This window comes from Somniosus microcephalus, chromosome 22 (assembly GCF_052327205.1).
Source record: "Somniosus microcephalus isolate GS21.2 chromosome 22, FLI_Smic_1.0, whole genome shotgun sequence".
NCBI classification, from domain to species: domain Eukaryota; kingdom Metazoa; phylum Chordata; class Chondrichthyes; order Squaliformes; family Somniosidae; genus Somniosus; species Somniosus microcephalus.
Window position 1 is genome coordinate 9,768,009 of NC_141008.1, and position 24,840 is coordinate 9,792,848.

Sequence of the window (24,840 nt, forward strand, 5' to 3'; positions counted from 1 at the left end):
AAGGGACCCTGCGTGGACATTTTAAAAAGGGTACCCAAAGATGGCGTCCGCACCTCATGGCTGAAAGCCTGTAAGATTTTTAAAAGCTTGGACTCTGTGGCACAAGCAGCTTTTGGGGAAATCGAAACCTAACATGCAGTTTCTGTGAAGAAGGACCTTTTGTATTTTTGAAAAGCAGACAGCAGGACTTTGAATATGCATTAAGCCAAATGGGAGACAGATCAAAACCAGTTAGGCCTATACTTGAGGCCATCAAGCAGTTTGCATAAATAATCAGAAACAGCTTAGGGAAGCCATCGAGGCTGGTCAGGCCGATTAAGATGCTTTAATAGCAATACAGCTCAGACATCAGGCCAGTAGGTGCGATTACCGGCCATCTAAAAACATTTAGTTTAGATTGCTACAATTATTTAAACTAGCCCGCCAAGATTGGGACAATGAACTAACCTGATTTGGCGCGCAGATAAGGGCCATGCGAAGGAGTATAACTGAAGGCCCCGGGTAGCAATCTCTCTCTTGCTCTCTTCTTCTTGCTCCTCGCCCTCATGGCTGCTGCTCTTCCCCCGTCCCGCACTTACCGCCTGGCCACCACCCATGCCTTTCCCCGTCCCATCAGGCACGCCTGGCATTGTACCAGGCGGACACGGACAAACCAGGCCTGGCAAGGCGGGACGCGATGAGGTGAGGAGGCTAGGCGAATTAGGAAGACGGATGGGAAGACGATTGAAGAAAAGCTTTGAATAATCGGGCTTTCAATCCAGCTGACCTGCGACTATCTTCATGCAAACTCCAACTGCCGACCGAGGAAGAGGAACCATCGTCCCTGCAAGGCAAAGTACCCAAGCAGAGACTTTAACTTTGGGGTACTCGTGCCTGGACAACGCCCTTGCAGCACCCCGAGACCACGTGACGATGGCAGGCTCCAGAGAGCACCAAGAGCGAACCCCAAGCCCCGCCGCTGTTTTGAGTTCAGCAGATCTTTGATTGGTGAGCATGAATTCTGGCCCCTCATAGCTTAATCTAGTTAGGTATAGGGGGTGGGATAAGGATAAGGGGGTTGTTAAGATAGTTGTTTTCCCTCAATGTGCCATGTGTTCCCCATTCCCTGTATAAGTATATAGTTATTTGTATTTGCCTGTAATTTTATACTAGTAACTTCTCGTAAGACTGTTATTTTTCTGTTTAATAAAATCTTGGTTTTGCTTACATCCAAACCACCTACCTACTCGAGTCTTTTTCTGTACCGCCGCCTGTACCCAAGTCCGGTGTCTAGAACCCAGGGGTGTGGGAGCGATTCGAACCGCTCACAAAGTCAGGGGCATAACTGACTGGGCGCACGCGCCAACCCCACACCACCCCCTACAGAAGATAGGAGCAGGAGTAGGCCATTTGGCCCCTCGAGCCTGCTCCGCCATTCAATGAGATCACAGCTGATCATCCAAATTCAGTACCCTGTCCCTGCCTTCTCCCCATATCCCTTGATCCCTTTAGCCTTAAGAAATATATCCAACTCCTTCTTGAATATATTTAATGAATTGGCCTCCACTGCCTTCTGTGGTAGAGAATTCCACAGGTTCACCACTCTCTGGGTGAAGTAATTCCACCTCATCTCTGTTCTAAATGGCTTACCCCTTATCCTTAGACTGTGACCCCTGGTTCTGGACTCCCCCGCCATCGGGAACAGCCTTCCTGCATCTAGTCTGTCTAGTCCTGTTAGAATTTTATAAGTTTCAATGAGATCCCCTCTCATTCTTCTAAACTCCAGCGACTATAAGCCCAATCGACCCAACCTCTCCTCATACGCCATTCCTGCCATCCCAGGTATCAGTCTGGTGAATCTTCGCTGCACTCCCTCCATGGCAAGAACATCTTTCCTCAGATAAGGCGACCAAAACTGCACACAATACTCAAGATGTGGTCTCACCAAGGCCCTGTACAACTGCAGCAAGACATCCTTGTTCCTGTACTCGAACCCTCTCGCTACGAAGGCCAACATACCATTTGCCTTCTTAACTGCCTGCTGCACCTGCATGCTTACCTTCAGCGACTGGTGCACCAGGACACCCAGGTCTTGTTGCACTTCCCCCTTCTCCCAATCTATTGCCGTTCAGATAATAATCTGTCTTCCTATTTTTGCCACCGAAGTGGATAACCTCGCATTTATCCATATTGTACTGCATCTGCCCAATCACCCAACCTGTCCAAATCATACTGGAGTTTCTCGGCATCCTCCTCACAGCACACACGCCCATCAGCTTTGTGTCGTCTGCAAACTTGGAGATATTACATCTAGTTCCCTCGTCGAGATCATTTATATATATTGTGAATAGCTGGGGTCCTAGGACCGATCCCTGTGGTACCCCACTAGTCACTGCCTGCCACTCGGAAAACGACCCCTTTATTCCAACTCTTTGCTTCCTGTCTGCCAGGCAGTTCTCTATCCAAGTCAGTACCTTGCCCCCAATCCCATGTGCCTTAACTTTACACGCTAATCTCTTATGCGGGACCTTATCAAAAGCCTTCTGAAAGTCCAAATACACCACATCCACTGGTTCTCCCTTATCTATTCTACCAGTTACATCCTCAAAAAATTCCAGTAGGTTAGTCAAGCACGATTTACCTTTTGTAAATCCATGTTGACTTTGTCCGATCCTGTCACTGTTTTCCAAGTGCTCTGCTATTACATCTTTTATAATGCACTCTAGCATTTTCCCCACTACCGATGTCAGGCTTACCGGTCTATAATTCCCTGTTTTCTCTCTACCACCTTTTTTGAATAGTGGGGTAACATTAGCTACCCTCCAATCCATAGGAACTGTTCCAGAGTCTATCGAATTTTGGAAGATGACCAGCAATGCATCTACTATTTCTAGGGCCACTTCCTTAAGTACCCTAGGATGTAGATTATCAGGCCCTGGGGATTTATCGGCCTTCAATGCCGTCAATTTCCCTAACACCATTTCCCTACAAATACTTATTTCTTTCAGTTCCTCCCTCTCATTAGACCCTATGTTCCCCGACATCTCTGGGAGGTTATTTGTGACCTCCTTTGTGAAGCTCCTATTATTTGTTGATTAATACGCTGTCCAATGGTATAGTTACTGTTTTGGGGCCTATAAACTACTTCCACCAGTGTTTTCTGCCCCTTATGTCTTATCTCCACCCATACTAATTCTACTTCCTGATCTTCCGAGCCAAGATCCTTTCTCATTACTGTCCTTATGTCATCCTTTATCAGGGCTACCCCCTCCTGTTCCATCTTGCCTGTCTTTTTGAAATGTCAAGTACGCTGGAATATTCAGTTTCCAACCTTGCAACCACATCTCTGTAATGGCTATGAGATCAAAGCCATTCATCTCTATTTGTGCCACTAATTTGTCTATCGTGTTATGAATGCTTTGTGCATTCAAATAAAGAGCCTTTAATTGTAATTATTTTTAATGATGCTCAGTCATTGAGTAAATTCAAGACTAAAATAGATAGATTTTGGGGCACTAAGGGGGGACTGTCGGGTGAGAAGAGATTGAGTAAACTAGGCCTGGATTCTCTTGAATTCAGAAGAATGAGAGGGGATCTCATTGAAGCATACAAAATTATTACAGGGCTTGATCTGGTGGATGCTGGGAGAATGTTTCCCTTGGCCGGGGAGTCTAGAACCAGGGGGCCACAGCCTCAGGATAAAGGGTAGGCCATTCAGGACTGAGATGAGAAGAAATTTCTTCACACAGAGGGTGGTGAATCTTTGGAATTCTCTACCCCAGAGGGCTGTGGAGGCTCAGTCATTGGGTATATTCAAAACAGAAGTCGATAGATTTCTGACTAGTAAGGGCATCAAGGGATATGGCGATAGGGCCGGTGAATGGAGTTGAGGCAGAAGATCGGCCATGATCTCACTGAATGGCGGAGCAGGCTCGAGGGGCCGAATGGCCTACTCCTGCTCCTATTTCTTATGTTCTTGGGATATGTGGATAGGGCGGGAAAGTGGAGTTGAGGTAGATCTTATTGAATGGTGGAGCAGGCCCGAGGGGCCATATGGCCTATTGCTGCTCCTTATTTCTTATGATCTTATAGGAGGCCATTCAGCCCATCGTACCTGTTCCGGCTCTTTGAAAGAGCTATCCAATTAGTTCCACTCCCCCACTAGTTCCCCATAGCCCTGCAAATTTTTCCCCTTTAAGTATTTATCCAATTTCCTTTTGAAATCAATCTACACAATGCACTGCAGTAACTCGCCAAGGCTTCTTCAGCAGCACTACCCAAACCCACGACCTCTACCACTTAGGACAAGGGCAGCAGGCGCTTGGTAACACCATCATCTCCAAGTTTCCCTCCAGGTCACATACCATCCTGACTTGGAAATATATCGTTGCTGGCTCAAAATCCTGGAACTCCCTCCCAATGTTCACTTTAATTTTTTTTGGGGTGCGTGGCCCCTTTAAAAGAGCTGCGCGGCCCATTCAAAATAACATGCATGCGTGGTTTTTCCTATTTAAGAGCCGATGAGCCGGCTGCGCGGGAGCTGCAGAGCGCTGCACGGCCACGCGCTTAAAGGAAACATTGCCCCCAACCTAACGGCACTGTGGGAGTACCTTTCACCACATGGTCTGCAGCAGTTCAAGATGAAGACACAACTCCACCTTCTCAAGCGCAATAAAGGCTGGCCTTGCCCCCAACACCCACATCCCAAGAATGAATAAAAAATGAAATGGAATGCAGTAGGATTAATGATGAAATGGAATGGAATAGAATAACTTATGAATTGTACTAACATAAATGAAGCAAGAAAATAGTGTAGAATGAAGGATAGAATGAATTGGAATAGAATTAACAGTGAAATGAGACAGAATAGAATGATGGGAATGAATTGAACGGCATCAGTAGGATAGAAATGAAGGGAATGGAATGAAGTAGAATAATTTGAAATAGAAAGAAATAAGGGACTGGAATTAAATGGAATAGAAAAAGTAATTGCTTACTGGCAGAATGTAATTGCATATAATGAATGATGCAATGGAAAGCTGGAAGTAATTGAATTCAACAGAATGATGGCATGCAATAGAATAGAATGAATGGCAGAATGGAATATAATGGAACAAATGAAGAAATGGAATTGATTAGAACAAAATAATTGATTGGGATGGAATTAATGAGAAATGGAATGGAATTGCATATAATGAATGATGGAATGGAATAAAAGCATGAAAGAATGTCAATGATGGAATGGAATTGAGTCAATGATGCAATGGATGGCATATAATGAATGATGGAATTGAATAGGAAAGAATGGATTGAAAGAGAAATTGGCATAAAATGAATAGAATGGAACAATGCATGATAGAATAGAGTGAATAATAGAATGGAATCAATGGAGTGAATGAATGATTCAAATGAATAAAATGAAGCATGGAATGAAATAGAGTGAATGATAAATTGGCATCGAATGAATGAATGAATATAATGTACTTATTCTGTGCCTTTCATCCCACTGCTGTTCTGCAGTCCTGTGTGCTAATTCCTCATTCCACCTACCCTCAGTAGCTCACTCATCTTTCTAAAATCTGCCTGATTCCAACCTGGTCTTTCAGTTTTTATACGGACATGTTCGCTTTCTAGTTGGATCTCAAACCTCATCATGCTGTGGCGGCTACTCCCCAGGTGCTCACCCACATTTAGCTCATTTACCCAATCTCCCAATCTATTTCATTGCTCAGAACCAGATCTAGCAAAACCTCCGCCCCTGTAGGCCATCTACCATACTGCTTGAGGAAGGAGTCCTGTACTCATTTGTTTAATTCAAAAAACAGGCCATTCGGCCCAACTGGTCTATGCCAGTGTTTATGCTCCACATGAACCTCCTCCCACCCCTCTTTATCTCACCCCATCAACATAACAAATGAAAAGGAACAAATGCAATGAATCAAATGAACAAAAGTAAATAAAAGATGAATCAAGTTAAATGAATAAGATTAATTGAATTAAATGAATAAAATGAACAAATAGCTCAAATGCAATGATGAAATAACTAAATGATATACAATGGATGAAATAGATAACATCAAATAAAGTGGAAAAATTAAACAATTTAAATGATTTAATTAATGAATGAAAATAAATTAAGGAACTGAATCAAATGAATGGAATGTATAAAATAAATAAATAATTAGGAGCAGGAGTTGGCCATACGGCCCCTCGAGCCTGCTCCGCCATTCAGTAAGATCATGGCTGATCTTCGACCTCAACTCCGCTTTCTCGCCCGATCTCCATATCCCTTGATTCCCCTAGAGTCCAAAAATCTATCGATCTCAGCCTTGAATATACTCAACGACTCAGCATCCACAGCCCTCTGGGGCAGAGAATTCCAAAGATTCACAACTCTCCGAGTGAAGAAATCGCACCTTATCTCAATCCTAAATGGCCAACCCCTTATCCTGAGACTATGCCCCCTGGTTCTAGACTCTCCAGCCAGGGGAAACAGCCTCAAAGCATCTACCCTGTCAAGCCCTCTAAGAATTTTATACATTTCAGTGAGATCACCTCATTCTTCTAAACTCCAGAGAGTATCGGCCCAATCTACTCCATCGCTCCTCATAGGACAACCCTCTCATCCCAGGAATCAGTCTGGTGAATCATATCGGATCAATGGAATGAAATAAATAAATCAAAGACAAACATTGAAACTAAATAAAGGTAATGAAGCTAATGAATAAAATTAATAAATTAAATAAATCAATAAAATGAAAAAACAGAGAAGTAAAAAAATAAGTTGTGAATAAAGGAAACAAATGAAATATATGGAATAAAATAAATGAATCAAATGATAACAAGGAAATGATTAAAACAAACAAAATGAATCAAATGATTGATGTGAATGAATGAATGCAATGGATCTTATTGGAATGAAATCTATTGCAGGAACAAAATGAATCAGATCAGGTTAATGTAATGAATGGAATGAAACAAACAGAATTAATTAATGATGCAAAGGAAGTGAATCTAATGACAACAGTGCAATACTGCACGGAATCATACACTGGTGTAGTGATGTGTTCTCTGGGTTACTGGCCCAGTAACAAAAGTTCCAATCCAACGGTGGCAGTTTGAGAATTTGAGTTTAGTTTTTCCGGTATCAGTGACTATGAAGCAGTTGGATTGTTATAAAAACCCAACTGTCTTAGGGATGGAAACCTGCCGTCCTTACCCAGGCTGGCTTATACGTGACTCCAGTCCCACATCAATGTGGTTGACTCTTACCTGTCTTCTGAAGTGGCCTAGCGAGCCACCTGGTTACATCAAACCTCAGCCAGGCCGATGGGTTAACATCCAACCTTCCTTTACTCAACTGAGTTTGTAGATCAGTGACACGGGAGCTTTGTTCATCCCCCATGGATTAAAGTACATTCACAATCAACTACAACAAAATACCCATTAAAAGTTGCCAATTAATGGATTTATATTTTCAAAGTCAACATTCTGAAGAGATTTAATTTCTAGTGGATGGGCAAATTCATTTCTCCTCCTACTGTCCTCTTCTGAAGGTTTGGCCTACAGGGGCGGAGGTTTTGCTAGATCTGCAGTTCCAGGGGTATGAGACACACTCTGGCACCTTCCCAAATTACCATTCTTCACGTGCGAGTTTAAACTGTGAATATGAATATCCACACGCACACATTTTCCAGGGGTCATTGGGTAGCAATCAGGCCCAATGTAGCACCTGAAATTGTTTTTAATTCTGAATTTGAATTATCCTTTGCATGGACTTCAAATGAAGATCCCAAATAAACCCACAAATTTAAAGACAAAGATTTATTCCTCTCAGGCCACACTATGCCACGTAATTTGTGTCACATGTTCCAATATGTACAGCTTTCGGAGAACAGATTCACAAAAATTAAATCAATAAGATTGCACAGCATAAGTTTACAAAAGTTGGCACCTGAAAATCCTAAACGTTTCTGTCTGGATTAATCGTGCAGGATGTGTAATGAAGTGCCCTTAATCCCAGAGCACAGCCACTGAGGCAAACATAGTATTGGCTTTTCTCCTCTCTGTACAATCAAATTCCTCATTTGAAGACCACTTTTTCTGTTCATTACAGAAAAGAAAAAACACAAATTTACCTTAAGCAAGAGAGTCTGGATTTATAACTCTCATACTGAAGACACATGCTGCCTGACCTGCTGAGGATTTCCAGCATTTTCTGTGGAAAGCAGTATTTGAACTATGCTTGTTACTGGAATGACAACGAGTAGCCTGATGGATACGAGATGCATTCAACCTCACTTACAGTGACAGTTAAAAAGAAAATAACTGAGTCAAGTTGAACCCGAACAAATCTACAGAACTTAGAGGTTTCACAAAATTCAGTTCTGTGGTACTTACATTGTGCTCTGCAAACTGATGTTCTGTTTTACAGTTATAGAAGTCTCCGTTATGAAAAGATTTTAAAATTCTAATAGAACAAATGTAATTCAGCCTTTAGATTTACACAAAGTGTTTTGGTGTACCTGTTGGTGAGTGCAAGAGCACGCATTCACACTTCCATCTCATCTCACACAAGCTTCTGCTATCACCCCAACCATGTGGGAGACGTCCTGGGCTGCATCACCCATACATAGCTAGAGGAGTAACAACAGAAAATGCTGGAAAAACTCAGCAAGTCAGGCAACATCCGTGGAGAGAAATTTGAGTTGACGTTTCGGGTTTGACCCTTCTTCAAAACTGGAGAGAAAAGGAACTAGATCGAAGGCAGGGCTGCGATCGGACAAAAGAATAAAAGAACCAAAAGAAGTAAAAGAGATTAGAAGCTAGACGAGATGGTAATAGGCTGTGATTAGGTGTAAAGTGTACTGGCAGGGCAAAAGATAGCTGCCAGGTGTGAGAGAGAAACAAAAGGAAAGGGGGGGGGGGGAAAAGGAAAGGAGTGGAAAAATATAAGTGAAAATGAAATAGGGGCCGAGGTTATGATCTGAAATTGTTGAACTCGATATTGAGACCGGAAGGCTGCAGAGTGCCTAATCGGAAGAAGAGGTGCTGTTCCTCGAGTTTACGTTGAGCTTCCGTGGAACAGTACAAGAGGCCAAGGACGGTGAGGTCCGAATGGGAATGGAGCGGTGAATTGAAATGACAGGCGACCGGAAGCTCGGGGTCACCCTTACGGACTGAACGGAGGTGTTCCGCAAAGCGGCCAGTTTTGAAGAAGGGTCAAACCCGAAACGTCAACTCAAATTTCTCTCCACGGATGTTGCCTGACTTGCTGAGTTTTTCCAGCATTTTCTGTTGTTATTTCGGATTTCCAACATCTGCAGTATTTTGCTATCGTCATAGCTAGAGGAGGATTGGCCTGCATCCTTTATCAGCTGGGAATGCACGTGCTTCAGGAAAAATAAAACTTAAAGGGATTGTACAAAAATAGCATAGTAATGGCATATAAAGATGATTTAACATTTGTATCCAAATATTTAGGAAAATTCAAAAGTATTAAACTTTATTAGAAATCTTGCACTAAACAAAGGCACTTCATGGTATAACCTTTACATAATGTATAACTCAGGTTCTTGGTCCATTTGTAGCTCTCAGTCAAGTGCATCACCCAACCCTTTCCACTTACCTGCGATAAAACAGGAATCATGGTGACAAATGCTTGATGACCTATTGCCCAATGAGCTGTTAGCAGCAGTATTACAACAGGGATTTCTGGTGGCATTTTGCTGCGAAAATTCACTTCCACACAATTCCGATAGTTGCAACCCAAACAAATCTGAACTTCCGATCCTCTCAGAAACCTGAGATCAACTGTCAGAAGCTGATGTGAAAATGTGACTCTAAAAGCGAGCAAGTAGTTTTGGCAACCTGTACAAAAAACCCATTGACTGGGGCAGGACTGGTAAAATGACAGCACCGGAGACCATTGGCAGTACGAGACCACTGGGGGTACACAGATCAGAGCACCTCAAAGTGCAACAGAAACTAAATAAATGCTAAAAAGTGGACTGTGAATAATCAAGAGTTTGAGTCCACAGGAGTGCAAATGTACAAGAGATCAAGAGGAGAGGCTTGCATTTTAGCACACAGGAGAGTTCCAACTGGCATTTGGAGAAAGGAGATTTTACCTGCAAGTCTAGGTTCCCTGGACAGTACCAATCTCTATGAGGAGAGATTAAGCCTATACTCTCTGGAGTTTAGAAGAATGAGAGGCGATCTCATTGAAACATACAAGATTCTGAGGGGGTAGATGCTGAGAGGTTGTTTCCCCTGGCTGGAAAGTCTAGGACAAGGGGGAATCGTCTCAGGATAAGGGGTCGGCCATTTCAGATTGAGATGAGGAGGAATTTCTTCACTCAGAGGGTTGTGAATCTTTGGAATTCTCTACCCCAGAGAGCTGTGGATGCTTAGCCGTTGAGTATATTCAAGGCTGAGATAGATAGATTTTTGAACTTTAGGGGAATCAAGGGACATGGAGATTGGGCGAGAAAGTGGAGCGGAGGTCAAAGATCAGCCATGTTGTTATTGAATGACGGAGCAGGCTCGAGGGGCTGTATGGCCGACTCCTGCTCCTAATTCTTCTGTTCTTTTGTCACAGACACACTCTCTCTCTCACACACACACACTCACCCAGACACACACACACACGTATGAATTTTCCTGAGATCTCACAATTTAAGAAAAAGATGACAAAAAGCTGAAGCTGGTTATCTCCCTTCTAGCTGATCCTTAGAGTGGTTCTGATGCTAAAGCTCCATTCCATGAATCGACTGTGGAGTAACTGGCCGTAGTTACATTCGGTGCCAGAAGTGGTAAGTTAGTGTCGCTGGTCAGTGCACTTCCTCTACTGATGGTATTTCAATTATGTGTAGCTGCTGTTATTGACTACTAGAAAGCTGCACCAGAAAGGCCCAATGGTGCATTATATTGTGTTGGTTCTTATATGCACCACTTTGCAAGTAATAAAAAAGTTCTTAAAAATGCAGACTGTTCAGCACAAAATCTGGTGGCTTTTTTGTCTTCCAAAACCTGACGATGCTGGTCTCTACACCAGGTATGTTGGAAGCATTCACTGCACTCAGGGCTCTCTCAGTGCATTAGCTCTTTACTCCTTTCAACTTTCTGCCGAAGTATTCTGGAGCTGCCTCATAAAGCCACTCAGGATCCACCACACACAAATCCCGCATGTAGCACTTGGAGGTGTGGAGCAGCTCATTGTACAAGACGTAGAAAGGTTTGCCGTGGAAGAGGACTGAGGAGGGATGGATAGCCACAGGCTGCCGAGAGTCCAGGGTCACATAGGTCCCATCCGGCTGGAGCTCGGCGGCATTCAGAAACAAAGCATGAGCCAAGCACCGCCGGATATTGCCCGTGTCCGAACGAGAAGACTCCAACTGAACTCCGAACTAAAATAAAAACAAATTCAAATCAGATTGTAGTTTCAATCAAATCAGTTAAATATCTCCACTGTGCAGTGTGATACTGAGGTAGGAAGGCCAGGAACGCCCCAGTTTGCACCGAATTACCAGATCTCAATTTGGTGGAAGGACTGTGACAATTGACTGCAGCAACCCTGGGCAGCAGAAAATAGTCAACTAGGCTTCCTGGTCCCGATCGCTGTCCAGTTAGCACTGCTGGAGTGTCTACTTGTGTGGACGTCAAGCGAGAGCAGGATGCGATACCCTCTTTGCCTGAACAGCCTGCCGACATTTACGAAGCTCACTCATGAAGAATGGCACCATTCCAGGGAATGAGTCGGTCCCGTCAGGAAAACAGAGTAACTGACACAGTAGCTGAGGACTTCCTGTGATTTAAGATATCTCACGAGCTGTTAGGACGGGCCAAGGAAAGAAAGCCGAAATGAACCATTTTTTAAAACATTTGTTTTAATAACGCGGCAACAGTGCCATGCAGCGGAAAAACAAGGCAGGTGCTCAGTCTCATCGAATTACATAAATTTACAGCACAGAAACAGGCCATTCGGCCCAACTGGTCTGTGCCGGTGTTTAAGCTCCACACGAGCCACCTCTCACCTTGCTTCATCTCATCCTATTAACATATAACATTTAGGATAAAGAGGAGGTACTTAAAAGGTTGGCAGTCTTCAAAGTAGAAAAGTCACCCGGTTCGGATGGGATAAATCCTAGGTTACTGAAGGAAGTAAAGGTGGAACTAGCGGAGGTTCTGGCCGCAATCTTCTAATCCTCCTTGGTAGAGGATTGAAGGATTGCAAATGTTACACACCTGTTTAAAACAGGGAAGAGGGATTAACCAGGCAGCTACAAGCCAGTCAGCCTAACATTAGTGGTGGGGAATGCATACTCGGAGGTTTTCTGCACCGCCTGCTTCTTCCTACCCTGCCGATGGCCACCCACTGACCATCATCCATGTAAATCTTGTTTGCACCTTCGCCAGTGCCTCTATATCCTTTTTCATAATATGGAAACCAGAACTCTGCACAGTACTCCATGTGTGGGCTAACCAAGGTTCTATACAAGTTTAACATTGCTTCTCTGCTTTTCAATTCTATCCCTCTAGAAATAAGCCCCAGTGCTTTGTTTGCACTTTCTGCTTTTGTTAACCTGCATTTCTATTTTTAATGATTCGTGTATCTGTACCTCTTTGCGTCTCTACCCCAGTTAGATTCTTATTTTCCAAGCAGTATGTGCAACCTTATTCCACCTACCAAAATGCACCATCTCACACTTACCTATATTGAACTTAACTTGCTATTTACATGCCCAGTCTGCAAGATTGTTACGGCCTCAACCATGATGACGTTCCCAGCAGATCAGGCACTTCCTCTCCCTGTGGGGAAGAACCACACTGGGCCGCTGTTTTCTGCTTCCTTGTGCCCAAGAGAAACCTGGCATTGGTATCAGTATACCCGCCCACGACAGGAAGTACATGGCTTGGTGAGAAATGCACCTTTACCTTTGCACAGATGTCCCGCAGCTGACGTCTAACTTCTGCTACCATTGTCATGTTTCGGCTGTTCACAAAGTTCTCTCTGCACCATTCCTGGGGGAGCAGACATCAGACAAAACAAAGATGGAACATTATACCAATATCTGGAATGTGTTGGGCACCCAGCTGCTTCAGTAATCAGAGAATCGACAATGTACCCTGCAGCCCAGGGACGACCAATTCCTCCCCTCTCCAATTATTCACCTCCCCAAGGTGCTCATTTGTACTGAGCTACAATTCCCAGAAACAGCTGCACCTTACTCACGTGGCTGCTCTTTCTGTGTGAGCCTAGACTGAGAGCTAGTAACCGCTTCACATTGTCAAGCTGGAACCTGCCCACACTGGACGCCAATATCGTAATTTAACACCAATCTCCATATTGATTGGACAAATCAAATTGGCCATGGTAGCCTTGAGGAGGAGTTCATAGAGTGCATCCGGGATGGTTTCCTAGAACAGTATGTAATGGAACCAACCAGGGAGCAGGCTATCTTGGATCTGGTACTATGTAATGAGACAGAATTAATAAATGATCTCATAGTAAAGGATCCTCTAGGAAAGAGTGATCATAGCATAGTTGAATTTCACATTCAGTTGGAGGGTGAGAAAGTTGTATCTCAAACCAGTGTCCTGATCTTAAACAAAGGCAATTACAGTGGCATGAGGGCAGAACTGGCTAAAGTGGACTGGAAAAATAAATTACAGGGCAAGACAGTTGAAATGCAGTGGCGGACATTTAAGGAGCTATTTCATAACTCTCAACAAAAATATATTCCAGTGAGAAAGATTTTAAGAGAAGGGAGCGCCATCTGTGGCTAACTATGGAAGTAAAGGATGGTATCAAATTGAAAACAAAGGCACACAATGTTGCCAAGATTGGTGGGAGGCCAGAGGATTGGGAAATTTTTAAAAACCAGCAAAGGATGACTTAAAAAATAAGAGAAAGATGAATTATGAGAGTAAACTGGCAAGAAACATTAAAACAGATAGTAAGAGCTTCTACAGGTATATAAAAAGGAAGAGGGTAGCTAAAGTAAACGTTGGTCCCTTAGAGGATGAGACTGGGGAATTAATAATGGGGAACGGGGAAATGGCAGAGACTCTGAACAAATATTTTGTATCTGTCTTCACGGTAGAAAACACTAACAACATCCCAATAATGGATAATCAAGGGGCCACAGGGAGTGGGGAACTAAAGACAATCACTATCACTAAGGAAATAGTACTTGGTAAAATAATGGGACTAAAAGATGACAAGTCCCCTGGACCAGATGGCCTGCATCCCAGGGTCTTAAAAGAAGTGGTTGCAGAGATAGTGGATGCATTGGTTGCAATATACCAAAATTCCCTGGATTCTGGAAAGGTCCCAGCGGATTGGAAAACCGCAAATGTAACCCCCCTATTTAAGAAAGGAGGGAGACAGAAAGCAGGAAACTATAGACCAGTTAGCCTAACATCTGTCGTTGGGAAAATGCTGGAGCCCTTCATTAAGGAAGCAGTAGCAGGGCATTTGGAAAATCATAATGCAGTCAAGCAGAGTCAGCATGGTTTTATGAAAGGGAAATCATGTTTAACAAACTTGCTGGGGTTCTTTGAGGAGGTAACGAGCAGGGTGGACAAGGGTGAGCCAGTGGATGTGGTGTATTTGGATTTCCAGAAGGCATTCGATAAGGTGCCACATAAAAGGTTACTACATAAGATAAGATCACGGAATTGGGGGTAATATATTAGCATGGATAGAGAATTGGCTAACTAACAGAAAGCAGAGAGTTGGGATAAATGGGTCATTCTCCGGTTGGCAAACGGGAACTAGTGGGGTGCCACAGGGACCGGTGCTGGGGCCTCAACTATTTACAATCTACATTAATGACTTGGATGAAGGGACCGAGTGTAATGTAGCCAAGTTTGCGGATGATACAAAGATGGGTGGGAAAGCAAGTTGTGCAGAGGACTCAAAGAACCTGCAGGTATAGCAAGTAATCAAAAAGGCAAATGGAATGTTGGCCTTTATTTCAAAGGGGTTGGAGTATAAAAGCAGGGAAGTCCTGCTACAACTGTACAGGGTATTGGTGAGACCACACCTTGAGTACTGCGTACAGTTTTGGTCTCCTTATTTAAGGAAGGATATACTTGCATTGGAGGCAGTTCAGAGATAATTCACTAGGTTAATTCCAGGGATGAAGGGGTTGACTTGTGAGGAAAGCTTGAGCAGGCTGGGCCTATACTCATTGGAATTTAGAAGAATGAGACGTGATCTTATTGAAACATATAAGATACTGAGGGGGCTCGACAAGATAGATGCAGAGAGGATGTTTCCCCTCATGGGGAAATCTCAAACACGGGGGCACAGATTTAGAATAAAGGGTCGTCCTTTTAGAACTGAGTTGAGGAGGAATTTCTTCTCTCAGAGGGTCGTAAATCTGTGGAACTCTGCCCCAGAGAGCTGTGGAGGCTGGGTCATTAAATACATTTAAAGTGGAGATAGACAAATTTTTGCAAGATAAGGGAGCGAAGGGTTATGGGGAGCGGTCGGGGAAGTGACTTTGAGCCCAAGATCAGCCATGATCTTATTGAATGGCGGAGCAGGCTCGAGGGGCCAAGTTGTCTATTCCTGCTCCTATTTCTTATGACGCACCATTTCTACCATTGACATTCAACAACTTGTGTATATTGGTCACTGACAGTTCTTCCAGTCTAGACTATCAATATTAAACAGGATACATACCTGGTGAGGGAATGCCAACTGATGCTACACCAGCTGCACAAGTGCTCAATATTCTTTTTGCCTTGGATTTTACCAAGGAGGAGACAGGTAGCTTATCTGATCTGGAAAGGGAACTAGAGGGTGTTTCAGAGAGTAGCACTAATCACACCACTACCAGAATGGTTACTGATCAACTCTGCAAAATGAAGGTGAATAAATCTCAGGGCCGGATAAGATGCATCCGAGGATCCTTAAGGAAAAAAGGGAGGAAATTGCAGGAACTCTGGCACAAATCTTCCAGAAATCACTGAATGCTGGAGAGGTGCCTGGGCACTGGGGAAGGCAGACGTTAATCCTGTTTTTAAAAAAGGTACCCAAAGTGACCCAGGAAACTACAGGCCAATGGGTTCGACGTCCATTGTGGGTAAAGCTGAGGAAACCCTTATTAAAGTTAAGATCATTGACCAGCTGGATAGAAATAAAATCATAAAACAGTCAATATAGGTTCCTGAAGGGGAGGTCGTGCCAATCTAACTTACTGGTTTTCTTTGAGGGTATGACAAAGAAGCTTGAGAGGGGTAAGGCGGTGGATGTGGTGTACTTGGATTTCAGTAAGGCCTTTGAACAGTCCCTCTGGAAAGGCTGGTACTGAAAATAAAGTGGGAATCAGTGGAAATATTTTACAATGGATACGTAGTTGGTCAACTGATAGAACCCAGAGGGAGGTGGGACAGTGAATGTCATCAGCCTGGGAAATGTTACCAGTGGGGTCCCACAGGGGGCTCTTTTGGGACTTTTTTTGTTTAATCTCTTTATAAATGATCTGGAGCTAGGAGTCACAAACACAGTGGCTAAATTTGAAGATGATACAAAGCTACTGAAGGTGGTAGGCTCCAAAGCTGAACAGGATAAGCTACCGGAAGATTAGAATATACTTGGGAATTAGGCAAATGAAATTCAATGTAAAGAAATGCAAAGTGCTTCATGCGGACAAAAATCTAGGAAGGGACTATTAATAAAATGGAACGAAAATAATGTGTGTGAAAAATGAAAGAGATCTGGGGGTCCTGATTGTTAGTAAGCTGGCGCGATCACAACAATGCCTGGCGGCAGTGAGTAAAGCAAATCAGATGTTGGGATGTGTTAAAAGGTTAATATGGAACCGAAATAGCGAGGTAATCCTTATAAATTATTGGCGCGATCGCACAGAATACTATGTACAGTTCTGGTCGCCACAGTACAGAAAGGATACTGTAAACTATTGAAAAGATGCAGAAGAGAGCAACCAGAATGATTGAGGGGATGGAGGGAATAGATTATGAGGAGCGATTATGTAAATTGTGTATGTTCTCACTGGTAAAGATTGGTTGAGAGGCGAGATCTGATTGATATTTACAGGATTCCAAAAGGGACTAGATAATGTAGACCATGACAAACTGTTTCACCTTGTCCAGATCAGTAGGGGGGTTAAATTCAAAACTACTCTGCGGAAACAGTATTCAGTGAGCGAGTGCTCAATCTATGGAACTGGATCCCTTGGGAGATGGTGGAAGTAGCTAGTATTGATTCATTCAAATGCAAATTAGATAGACTTCTGACAGAAAATAATATTTTGGGATAGAGTATATGGGCTGGATTTTCATTCAGGAGTCGGGTTGGAGGCGGGACTACAACTTTCGGGGTTGTAGTCCCGCCTCCATCGAGATGCGGCCAATCCACATGATTTTAACTTGATTGACTTTGTTGAGCCCACCCAGCGGGCTCAGCAGGCCAATTAAGGGCCATCCGACAACAGGTGACGTCACAAATTGACATTTCATCTGTCAAGAGCTTTTGACAGATGAAATATCAGCGTTTCACAGCTGTTTGAAGCGGTCAAACACTGACAGTCTTACTTCTAACCTGAGTCCTTCTCCACAGACTCAGTTAGAAATCTCTCCTGCACAGAAAGCTGCAGGCTGTCACTTTTGACAGATCGCAGCCATTCTGCTTTCTGTGCCGGTGAGATGAGGGACTCCCCGAACCTAGAGGAAGGAAGGCTGAAAAGGTAAGAAAAGGTAATTTACACTTCTTTAATCACTTTAGACACACCAAACACACTTACCTTTGCACTCATGCACACATCACTCACCTGAACACCGACATCTCGACCCCTCCAAGTCCTTCAACCCGACGGCCCGCCTCCTCCAACTTGGCGTGGTTTGGAGCCGTCGGGAATCCCACAGTTCAAGCTTAAAAATAGGGATTAGGCTAAAAACTGCCCGTTAACAGGCAGTTAATTGGCACTAATCCTTACCCACCTCGGGGAGGCGGGTCCCAGTGCAGGGCAGGTACCTGCCTCCTTTGAAACTGGCATGGAGGCGGGTTGGGGTCGAGGCCCCCAATTTCAGGAATTTAACCCCCCCGCACGCCTCCAATCCCGACTCCACGGCACACTGAAAATCGAGTCCTATATGTCATTTGAGACATGATGTGGGAGTGTAGCAGGCTTGGGAGGAACAGGTGACTTTGGACCTATGGTTCCCAAATCTCTCCACCAATTGGGGTCATCTTACCTCATGTTTGGGTCTGTTATAGACTAAATGATAGAGACTGATTGCTGTGATTAGATAATAACTCCATTATAGTTGTATCATGCGACTGCCAGGATGGCAGGTGGTGAATTAGATGGACCTTGGTCTTATCTTGTCTAACAATTCCTATATTCCCAAGCTCCCGCAAAAAAAAACCTTGAAGGAATACTTTTTACCTTATGTCCTCCTACATTTTTAAAGGCATGATATATGTTAAGTAGGGTCATGTGATCACCCTCGCTAGAGATGAACTTCTTCCTCACAGAGTGCACTTCGTCCCGCTTGGCAAGTGGATTGTAGAGGACACTGTCCACAGAAAGCAATGAAACAATAGTCAGGATCTCTTCAGTGCAGTGAAACTCCGGGGACAGCAGGAGAGTCTGTTAAAGAAAGGAAGACTTGCAGTTATACCGTGCCTTACCATGTCTCTCAGGAACATTACAAAGTATCTACAGCACAGAAACAGGCCATTCGGCCCAATAGATCGATGCCAGTCTTTATGCTCCACGCGAGCCTCCTCCCACCCTTCTTCATCTAACCCCATCGACATATCTTCTGTTCCTTTCTCCCTCATGTATTTATTTCGCTTCCCCTTAAATGCACCTATACAATTTGCCTCAACTACTCCTTGTTGTAGCTTGTTCCACATTCTAGCCACTCTCTGGGTAAAGACATTTCTCCTGAATTCCCGATTGGATTTATTATTGACTATCTTATATTTATGACCCCTCATTCTGGTCTCGCCTACAAGTGACAACATCTTCTCTACATCTATCCTATCAAACCCTTTCATAATTGTAAAGACCTCGATCAGGTCGCCTCTCAGTCTTCTCTTTTCCAAAGAAAAGAGGCCCGCCAGTTCAATCTTTCCTGATAGATATAACCTCTCAGTTCTGGTATCATCGTTGTTGATATCATCATTTCTCCATTGCCTCTACATTCCTTCTATATCACTACAAAGCATTTCACTTACAATCAATTACTTTGAGGTACAGTAACCGTTATGTAGACAAAATCAGCAGCTACTTTGGGTACAGCAAGATTCTACAAACACCAATGAGATGAATAACCCGTGTCTGAATTTCTGGGTGTGTTGGTCAAGTGGGGAACGTTGGCCACAGAACTCCCTGCTCTTTGTTGAATAATCCCATGGGAGCTTGAACATGTATCCCGACCCCATGAGCAGGCAGGTGGGGCCTCGTTTTACCATCTCATCTGAAGGATGGATTAGATAGACTCAGTTCATGAGACAGATCAGGTGGAATGACAGAATAGAATACACAAATATTATTTTCATAAAGGAGCTACAAACTGTCCCCAATATAATCGGAAGAATATCGCTGCCAATTACAGTTACGAGAGCGTAGTTTGAGAGCCACATACTGAAGCTGGAGTCTTCTCATTAGGCAACGTCATGAGCAGTGCATTCAGTTCTGGTCATCAGGTACAAGGGAAACATCCAAGCACTGGAAGGAGTGCACAGAAGGGACGCGGGTCTGGTCCCCGCACAGAAGGGACGCGGGTCTGGTCCCCGCACAGAAGGGACGCGGGTCTGGTCCCCGCACAGAAGGGACGCGGGTCTGGTCCCCGCACAGAAGGGACGCGGGTCTGGTCCCCGCACAGAAGGGACGCGGGTCTGGTCCCCGCACAGAAGGGACGCGGGTCTGGTCCCCGCACAGAAGGGACGCGGGTCTGGTCCCCGCACAGAAGGGACTCGGGTCTGGTCCCCGCACAGAAGGGACGCGGGTCTGGTCCCCGCACAGAAGGGACGCGGGTCTGGTCCCCGCACAGAAGGGACGCGGGTCTGGTCCCCGCACAGAAGGGACGCGGGTCTGGTCCCCGCACAGAAGGGACGCGGGTCTGGTCCCCGCACAGAAGGGACGCGGGTCTGGTCCCCGCACAGAAGGGACGCGGGTCTGGTCCCCGCACAGAAGGGACGCGGGTCTGGTCCCCGCACAGAAGGGACGCGGGTCTGGTCCCCGCAGAGACGGGACGCGGGTCTGGTCCCGCAGAGACGGGACGCTGGTCTGGTCTGGTCCCGCAGAGACGGGACACTGGTCTGGTCTGGTCCCGCAGAGACGGGACACTGGTCTGGTCCCGCAGAGACGGGACACTGGTCTGGTCCATCATGTCATTCATGGGGATAAAAACCTACACAGAATGGATGGCTGAATTAGCCTACTCCAGTGTTGTAACTTGTATGTATTTGTATAAGTAACTTCTGTGCCTTGCTTAAATTTATTAATAACTGATGGAATTGCTGTGCGTGTGATACATTTAGATTTAAGCAAGGGTTTTGAGACTACCACACGTGTTTAGTTTGAAAGGTAGGAAGGCATTGAGTAAGACGAATTTCTGAGGAAAACTGATTACTAGCCAAACGAAAGCGAGCAAAGGGCAGTTGTTAATGTGGCTAAGTGGACAAGGCAAGGGAACTTGAGTGAGGTGCACCAAGAATCAGTGCTGGGGCTACTGTCCTTTACAGGGTACAGAACTGATCTTAGTTGGGGACCAGAATAAAGCTGCTGACACCAGATGTTGGGGTTGGGGGGTAAGGAGAGCGGTCACATAATTTAAACCACCCCCATGCACCTTTCCTCTTCTAACTTTGAACCCCATGTCCATGGCAGATGAAATTTAATGCAAAGAAGTGTGAAGTGATGCATTTTGGTAGGAAGAATGAGGAGAGGCGATATGAACTAAATGGTGCAATTTTAAAGGGGATGCAGGAACAGAGTGTCCTGGGGGTTTACGTACACAAATCTTTGAAGGTGGCAGGACAAGTTGAGAAATCTGTTAAAAAAGCAAAGAGGATACTTGGCTTTATTAATAGAGGAATAGAGTACAAAAGCAAGGAAGCTATCTCACACCTTTATAAAACACTGGTTAGGCCTCAGCTAAAGTAGTGTGTTCAATTCTGGGCACCGCACTTTAGGAAGGATGTCAGAGCCTTGGAAAACACAGGATTGGTTACTGAAGTGGCTGAAGTCCCCGGGACTTTTACTGTAGAGAAGGATCAAGGGGAGATTATTTTTAAATCTCACAATATTACTAAGTTTAGAGTGATCATAAGATTACTCCGTTTAGAATAGTTATGGAAAAGAAGAACAACCAAAGGTTAAGATACTCAACTGGAAGTGGGTTAAATCTCCGAGTTGAAAAGGGATCTGGCCCGGGTGGACCGGAAACAACGCATGGCAGGTAAAAGAGTCCTTGAGCAATGGGAGGTCTTCAAAGAGGAGATAGTTCGAGTACAAACTAGACACATTTCCATGAGGGGGAAAGGAAGGGCATCCATAACTAGACCTCCCTGAAGATAGAGATTAAGATGAAAAGGAGGCTTATGATAAATGTCAGGCTCATAATACAGTAGAGAACCAAGCAGAGGAGACATGATAAAGGAAAGAGAGGCAAAGAGAGAAGGAAAATTGTGTCCAACAAACTTGATTTGAGTTCTCTGTTGAAGTAACAGAGCGGGTTGATGAGGATACTGTGGTTGATGTGCATATGGACTTTCAAAAGGCATTTGACAAAGTACCGCATAATAGACTTGTTAGTAAAATTAAAGCACATGGGATTAAAGGTACAGTGGCTGCATGGATACGAAATTGGCTAAGAGACAGAAAGTAGAGAGCAGTGGTGAATGGTTGTTTTTCAGACTGGAGGGAAGTATACAGTGGTGTTCCCCAGGGGGCGGTATTAGGGCCACTGCTCTTTTTGATATATATATTAATGATCTGGTCTTGGGTCTACAGGGCATAATGTCAAAGTTTGCAGATTACACAAAACTCGGAAATGCAGTAAACAGTGAGGAGGGTAGTAACAGAATTCAGGAGGCACAGACAGACTGGTGAAATGGGCAGACACATGGCAGGTGAAACTTAATGCAGAGATGTGTAAAGTGATGCACTTTGTCAGGAAGGGGGTGCAGTAGCAGAGAGATCTGGTGGGGGGGGGGGGTGGGGTGTATGAACACAAATCATTGAAGGCAACAGATTAAGTTGATAAAGCTGTTAAAAAAGCATATGGGATCCTTGTCTTTATTAATAGAGGCATAGAGTACAAAAGCAATGTAAGTCTTTATATACTGGTTATATAAGCCGCAGCTAGAGTGGGCACCACACTTTAGGAAGGATTGGAAGAAGCACTGAGAGTAACAAGGGCACAGAATGTACTCTGGGTGGGGGACTTCAATGTCCATCACCAAGAGTGGCTCGGTAGCACCACTACTGACCGAGCCCTGAAGGACATAACTGCCAATCTGGGCCTGCGGCAGGTGGGGAGAAAACCAACACGAGAGAAAAACCTACTTGACCTCGTCCTCACCAATCTACCTGTCGCAGATGCATCTGTCCATGACAGCACTAGTAGCAGTGACCACCACAGTCACTGTGGCGACAAAGTCCCATCTTCACATCGAGGACACCCTCCATTGTGTTGTGTGGCACTACCACCGTGCTAAATGGGATAGATTCAGAACAGATCTAGCAGCTCAAAACTGGGCATCCATGAGACACTGTGGGCCATCAGCAGCAGCAGAATTGTTTTCCACCACAATCTATAACCTCATGGCCCGGCATATCCCTCACTCTACCATTACCATCAAGCCAGGGGACCAACCCTGGATCAATAAGGAGTGAAGAAAAGCATGCCAGGAGCAGCACCAGGCGTACCTAAAATTTAGGTGGCAACCTGGGGAAGCTGCAACACAGGACTACATGCATGCTAAACAGCGGAAGCAGCATGCTATAGACAGGACTAAGTGATCCCACAGTCAATGGACCCGATCAAACCTCTGCAGTCCTGCCACATCCAGTCGTGAATGGTGGTAGACCATTAAACAACTAACGGGAGGAGGAGGCTCCATGAATATCCCCATCCTGAATGATGGCGGAGCCCAGTACGCGAGTGCAAAAGACAAGGCTGAAATGTTTGCAACCATCTTCAGCCAGAAGTGCCGAGTGGATGATCCATATCGGCCTCCTCCTGAGGTCCCCAACATCACAGAAGCCAGTCTTCAGCAAATTCGATTCACTCCACGTGATATCAAGAAACGGCTGAGCGCACTGGATACAACAAAGGCTATGGGCCCCGACAACATCCCGGCTGTCGTGCTGAAGACTTGTGCTCCAGAACTAGCCGCACCTCTAGCCAAGCTGTTCCAGTACAGCTACCACACTGGCATCTATCCGACAATGTGGAAAACTTCCCAGGTATGTCCTGTCCACAAAAAGCAGGACAAATCCAATCCGGCCAATTACCGCCCCATCAGTCTACTCTCAATCATCAGCAAAGTGAAGGAAGGTGTCGTCGACAGTGCTATCAAACGGTACTTACTCACCAATAACCTGCTCACCGATGCTCAGTTTGGGGTCCGCCAGGACCACTCGGCTCCCGACCTCATTACAGCCTTGGTCCAAACATGGACAAAGGAGCTGAATTCCAGAGGTGAGATGAGAGTGACTGCCCTTGACATCAAGGCAGCAATTGATCGAGTGTGGCATCAAGCAGCCCTAGTAAAACTGAAGTCAATGGGAACCAGGGGGAAAACTCTCCACTGGCTGGAGTCAAACCTAGCACAATGGAAGATGGTTGTGGTGGTTAAAGATCAATCATCACAGCCCCAGAACATCACTGCAGGAGTTCCCCAGGGCAGTGTCCTAGGCCCAACCATCTTCAGCTGCTTCATCAATGACTTTCCCTCCAACATAAGGTCAGAAGTGGGGATGTTCGCTGATGACTGCCCAGTGTTCAGTGCCATTCACAACTGCTCAGATAATGAAGCAGTCCATGCCTGCATGCAGCAAGACCTGGACAACATTCAGGCTTGGGCTGATAAGTGTCAAGTAATATTTGCGCCAACACAAGTGCCAGGCAATGACTATCTCCAACAAGCGAGAGTCTAACCACCACCCCATGACATTCAACAGCATTACATTCACTGAATCCTCCACCATCAACATCCTGGGGGGGTCATCATTGAAGAGAAACTTAACTGGACTAGCCACATAAATACTGTGGCTACAAGAGCAGGTCAGAGGCTGGGCATTCTGTGGCGAGTGTCTCACCTCCTGACTCCCCAAAGTCTTTCCACCATGTACAAGGCACAAGTCAGGAGTGTGATGGAATACTCTCCACTTGCCTGGATGAGTGCAGCTCCAACAACACTCAAGAAGCTCGACACCATCCAGGACAAAGCAGCCCGCTTGATTGGCACCCCATCCACCACCTTAAACATTCACTCCCTCCACCACCGGCGCACCGTGGCTGCAGTGTGTACCATCTACAAGATGCACGGCAGCAACTCACCAAGGCTTCTTCGGCAGCACCTCCCAAACCCGTGACCTCTACCACCTAGAAGGACAAAGGCAGCAAGCGCATGGGAACACCCACCCTCTCCCCCCCCTTCCACAAACCCCCCTCCCCCCTTCCAGAACCCCACCCTCTCCCCCCTTCCACAACCCCACCCTCTCCCCCCTTCCACAACCCCACCCTCTCCCCCCTTCCACAACCCCACCCTCTGCCCCCTTCCACAACCCCCCCTCTCCCCCCTTCCACAACCCCCCCTCTCCCCCCTTCCACAACCCCACCCTCTCCCCCCTTCCACAACCCCCC

At 45.2% G+C, this 24,840-nt stretch overlaps 1 protein-coding gene across 3 annotated transcripts in view; it reads right to left on the reverse strand.

Moving 5' to 3' along the window:
* Window positions 1-7,788: 7,788 nt before the first annotated feature.
* The window catches only part of dhx33 (DEAH (Asp-Glu-Ala-His) box polypeptide 33), a 55,668-nt gene continuing 38,616 nt past the window's right edge, over window positions 7,789-24,840 (reverse strand). The window contains exons 10-12 of one of the 3 annotated variants that reach the window (XM_085964161.1): window positions 18,402-18,605; window positions 12,916-13,002; window positions 7,789-11,387 (exon numbers count right to left, since the gene is read on the reverse strand). In XM_085964161.1, coding sequence (XP_085820287.1) covers window positions 11,079-11,387; window positions 12,916-13,002; window positions 18,402-18,605 — 600 coding nt within the window. In that variant the 3' untranslated portion in view covers window positions 7,789-11,078. Of the gene's footprint in view, window positions 11,388-12,691; window positions 13,003-18,401; window positions 18,606-24,840 lie in introns of all 3 variants that reach the window. The other 2 variants (XM_085964163.1, XM_085964162.1) reach the window with 2 other exon arrangements.